The sequence below is a fragment of the Astatotilapia calliptera genome, chromosome 19 (genome assembly GCF_900246225.1).
Source record: "Astatotilapia calliptera chromosome 19, fAstCal1.2, whole genome shotgun sequence".
Lineage (NCBI taxonomy): Eukaryota > Metazoa > Chordata > Actinopteri > Cichliformes > Cichlidae > Astatotilapia > Astatotilapia calliptera.
The window spans coordinates 27,010,351-27,015,447 of NC_039320.1; the positions used below are offsets into that span (position 1 = coordinate 27,010,351).

The 5,097-nt window shown below is 37.9% G+C and overlaps 1 protein-coding gene across 1 annotated transcript; it reads left to right on the plus strand.

Moving 5' to 3' along the window:
- Positions 1-380: 380 nt before the first annotated feature.
- On the plus strand, positions 381-4,893 carry LOC113012728 (adhesion G-protein coupled receptor G2-like). Its single transcript, XM_026153030.1, has 18 exons — positions 381-517; positions 682-776; positions 848-934; positions 1,067-1,135; positions 1,239-1,415; positions 1,520-1,555; positions 1,653-1,724; positions 1,861-1,993; positions 2,090-2,246; positions 2,345-2,479; positions 2,576-2,686; positions 2,773-2,827; positions 2,993-3,090; positions 3,165-3,286; positions 3,362-3,627; positions 3,717-3,807; positions 3,892-4,172; positions 4,254-4,893. The coding sequence occupies exons 2-18, from the start codon at positions 686-688 to the stop codon at positions 4,370-4,372; spliced, it is 2,100 nt and encodes a 699-aa protein (XP_026008815.1). The 5' UTR covers positions 381-517; positions 682-685; the 3' UTR covers positions 4,373-4,893.
- Positions 4,894-5,097: the final 204 nt, after the last annotated feature.

The following is a 5,097-nucleotide window of genomic DNA, read 5'->3' on the forward strand; positions in this document are numbered from 1 at the left end:
AGTAAAGGTGAGGCTTTTGAACTTAAGAACACTGTAGAAAATACAAAAAATATTCAAACTTGAGCACCCAATTCTTGTTTCGTAGTCATTAAAGATGTATGTATTGACGAAATTATTATAAACCACAAATTACCATGTCAAGCCCATGAGGAGCGGATATAAAGTAAAGGTTTTAATATGCATCCCTGAGGCACTATCACAATTACAACCATCTATTTCTCATTCAACCTCAATTCAATGCATATAGTCACACACACACACACACACACACACACACACACACACACACACACACACACACACACACACTTTATTCCTTTTTTAAAATATATGAATACACGAGTTACTGGGGACAAAATACAGGATAACATTACAGGAGCATCTGTGTTCACGCCTACAGTGTACATTTTGTTCCAGCCCATGACAATAGGTGCCATTCTGCCAGCTGTGGAAACATAAACTTTGAGACGTGGGCCCAGTTTATTTGCAAGTCAAAGCAGGGAAGCAGATATGAAAGGTATATTTGTCAGTAACATGTGATGTCTGTAAGCTGGACGTGAGTTGCTGTGAAATTCGACAATGCAGAACGTATTCTCATTTGGGAAATAGAAGCCGAAAGGTACTTAAACTCTCAGGCTGTGATAAGCTAAGATTCATTTGAAGATTCCCATTTCTCTTTAGGAAAATGTTACCAATGGATGTAAATCATCGCCGGACGCTTGCTGCGAAGCTTCTGTTTTATGGGATATTCCTCAGCAACCACATAAGTGAGGGTGGTAAGTTCAACAAAATGTAGCTTAAAAGATTTCTCAATATCAACTCATAATCAGATTTTTCATGTTGTCAGTTTTCACAGGTCCAAATGGAGACTGCACACCCAAGAATACCCTCTTTATCAGTAATGAAACACTAACTCAACAATATTTTCCATCACGTAAGTTCAAAAATAATGAAGGAAAAAATAATAGTCTTTGAAAGGTTCAAAGAAAACAATAGTACCCTGTGTTTTTAGAAATGATTATTAAATAAATAAGAATACATATAATAAATAATTGTTATATTTTAGAAACTATCTACCGAGAGGTCAACGGACCTAAACTCTGTTTCAACATCCAGCCAAACAATAACCTTGCAGGTACAGTTATCTAATTTTTGTTTTTTATATTTCGGACTGTTGGTGAAAAAAGTCGTCTTGGGTATTTGCTAAAAGTGTTTGATTGTTTCTGTATTTGTCTTAGATTGTTGTAGCGAAAACAATTTCACCTGTAGCCTTAAAGTAAAAGGAGACAGACCAGGCAAATACATCCTAAATGCAACTGAAGAGATTTTATCTAAGCAAGATATTGTGATGATGAAGAAGCCACAGTATGATTATTCGTGTATGCCATCACAGGTCTACAACAAAAGCAGCCCTGGTAAGCCTCTAAGACATGAGACTTTGCACACAATGGTCATAATTTTCAGTTTATTTGAAAAGGTTTCCAACCAGTGATCTGACGCACTTCTTACTTTGTTGCAGGTTTTCTTTATAACATCAACCGCTGCTTGAATGAAAGTAAATTCACAAACCTTTTCCTCTTAATTTCTACATGAAACAACGCGACAGCAGTGACAGTGCACAAGTTCTAATTTCATACTTTTATGTGTTGAAGGTTCCAAAAGCATTAGAGTGAATGCTGACAGTTGTTTAGATAATGAAACCAATACCAGAGTGGCTTGCAAAGGTATTATGTTGTTTATTTAACAGGATCATTAAAAAAACAACATTTTAGTAAGTACTGTGATAATAAGAGAGCTCGGGGTTGAAAATTTAATTCCTGCTTTTTTCCATGAATGTTTGTATGTGCCTGTGCTATGCAGATGTAACAGAAACACACTACGTTATCTTTGACAATAAAACATGTGTGTTATGTAAGAAACCAGTCTTGAAAAGTCTAGACAAAGAGATTAATTATACCCTGGAGAAAATTCCTACCAGCCCAGACAAAGCAAAGTAAATATCTCAGTTTTCTACAGAACAATAACAGCAAATAAAAATAAATACACGCTTTTGAAATCTGCTCTAAAACATTAACGGTGTGTCTTACAGAGATGCCATGAATGTTCTATCATGCTTGTTTAAAGAGCTGGGTAACGCCAGCACAGCAGCAGTGAAAATGGGCAACATTACAGGACTGATTGCCAAACTGCCCCAGGAAAACCAAACCAACATGAACTTTGTCTTCACAAAAAACTCTGGAGTAAATGTAAGGTGTTTGTGCAACACAATTTTATGACCTTCAATTAATAATATTATTTTGTTCTTCTTTTGTTATTTTTTTTGTTTTACTAATATTTTTAAAAGTCTGTTGAAGAAGAAAACAGCAATTCTTTGACGGGCCCATTTCGTTTAATGAAAATTCCTAAAGAGGCCAGTAAAATGGCGGTGGAGAGAAATGGATCATTTCTTGGGATTCTGCTCTTTCCAGAAATGCATGCGGTAATAGTACAGCTGAACTAATTACTCATGATCTTTATAAAATGTATAAACATATTGACCAAACCTGATCTATTAACAATCTTTTAATCTTAACAGGATGACAGCAGTAAATACTATTTAAACAGTGAGATAGTGGGAATAGAAATGGGGGCAAAAATACAAAACCTTTCACAACCCATCGAGATTCAGTACAGTAATGTGGACAAGGTAAGTGTGATGTCATAACAGAAATAATGATCAATTTAAGTTCAGAGGAAAACTTATTCTGATTTTCATTTTCTATTTTGATAAAGAAAGGAGCGAATGCTTCTTGCATGTCTTGGGATGGAAACAGCACAGATGCAAATGGTAAAAAACCCCAAATAGATCTCTCTATATATATATCTAATTTTAATATGAAAACCAAGGAATTATAGACCTTTGAAGTGTTCACTCACATTTTGCACACACGCTGATTACTGTGATAAAGTCTGTCTTTAACAGTTACTTCTTTGTATTACTGCTGTCCAACAGGGAAATCACTCTGGATCACAGATGGCTGTCAAACAGTGGAGACCAATAACAGCATCACCTGCCAGTGCACACATCTAACCTTTTTTGCCATACTCATGGTAAGACAGCTGTATAGGAAATAAGAAATTATTTTTTTTACAGCACATACTGACACATAACTATTTGAACCTAGTCACCTACACCTGCAAACATTAGCACTTCTGATGTTAATACTCTGACCTACATCACTTCAATCGGTTGTGGACTGTCGCTGTTTTTCTTGATCGTCGGTCTCTTCATGCACGTTCTCGTCAGGTAAGAGATCCGAGGCAGTTTGGATTTTTACCTCAGTAAAGTCCTTTTTCTTACGCACACTAATTTGCTCCACAGAAAGGGGAAAGCAAGCGAAGCAACAAAGATTCTGATGAACCTCTTTGTCGCCATGTTGATCCTGAACTTGTCCTTCTTGACCAATGAGAGCATTTCAAATCTGGGTATCGAAGGTGCATGTGTGGCAATAGCAGCAGTTCTGCACTACGGGATGTTGGCCACTTTTACCTGGTTCTTCATGCAGGCTTTACACTTGTACCTCAGTCTACGTCGAATCTGCACTGAAGTGAAACATTACATGCTGAAGATTTGCATCACAGGATGGGGTAAGAGACCTGAGCCAAAAATGATACTTATGCTCTCATATTATGAATAATAATCACAGGAGAATTTATATTCCTAATCTTCTCTTTAGTCATACCGGCTGTGGTGGTGATCGCTCTTCTTGCCTCCCAGAAATATAATTCTATTAATATTAATACAAATGAGGGGAAAGCAGCAACAATGTAAGTCTGTAAATCTGATAATAGATTTCTTGGATAAAACACAAACATCTTCATCAGAGGATCACGTTGTACTCCCTTTTTCAGGTGCTGGATCTCTGATGCTGGTATCCACCAGGGGGTCAACATTGGTTATTATGCTGTAGTGTTCGTCTTCACTCTGAGTGTATTCATTCTAACTGTAAGGCAAATCGTTCTAATGCCAAAAGCAGGAAAGGCCCAAGACAATAGTTCCATTAAGAGCAACACTTCCACCATTCTGAGCCTGTTCCTCCTTCTTGGCATCACCTGGGCTTTTGCTTTCTTCAGCTACGGACCTTTGCTCATCGCTTCCTACTACATCTTTACCATCCTCAACTCCTTTCAAGGTAAATCTAAAACTGTCACAGTGAGCTGACTTCATTCTTTATTGGATTAAAAGTCCTTAACCTTCTTCTTTATTTGTATAGGTTTCTTCCTGTTCATCTACTATTATAAATCCAGCAAGATTATTGGAGACGGCAAAATCCACACACAAAGTAGCAGCACAGCTACATCAAACACAGCTGTAACGTCTCCTTATGCATAAGGCTTGCTGTTTTACCATATTTTGACACAAGAGGGCAGCATTTTATTTCATATAGTTCCAGCAGGTTGCTCTGTGTAGAAACAACTTGGTCATTCTTCCCATGTGCTCTCCGCTGAATGGCTTTTCTGACATGAAAGCACTAACCCAGATTACCTTCTTTGACGCAAATACTCATGTGGACTAGAGCTCGAGTCAGTACTCTGGAAGTCATTTCAGAGCACGACTCTATGTTTGTTCCCATGCTTTTATATTTTAACAGACAAACTTGTCTTACTCACGCCAAATAATTCATAGAAGGCTGTGATTCAGTCAGAATACGCAACCACAATTGTAAACATGTCAGGATGTTAAGGTGTAAAATGTTAAAGTGGGAAAGTGAAACATGTCAAAGACATAAGGACATTTTCAATTTGATGGCAGTAACACCTCTCAAAAAGTTGGGACAGGGACATGTTGACAACCCGCTTTCAAGTCAAAAAGTCGTCATAAATAAGTCTCCAATAACACCAGAAAAAGTCGCCAGATTTGTCGCTAGTTGCTTTTTAGAAAAAGAGTCGCTAAGGGGGTCTGAAAACTCGCTAAATATAGCGACAAAGTCACTAAGTTGGCAACACTGGTGCTACTGCTGTTGCGAGTGTAACTACCGCCCCCGCCCCCTCAGCTCAGGGAGGGGCGCAAACACAAGGCTTTGTTTGCCGTCTCTGCTCAGCGCAAACACAAGGGTG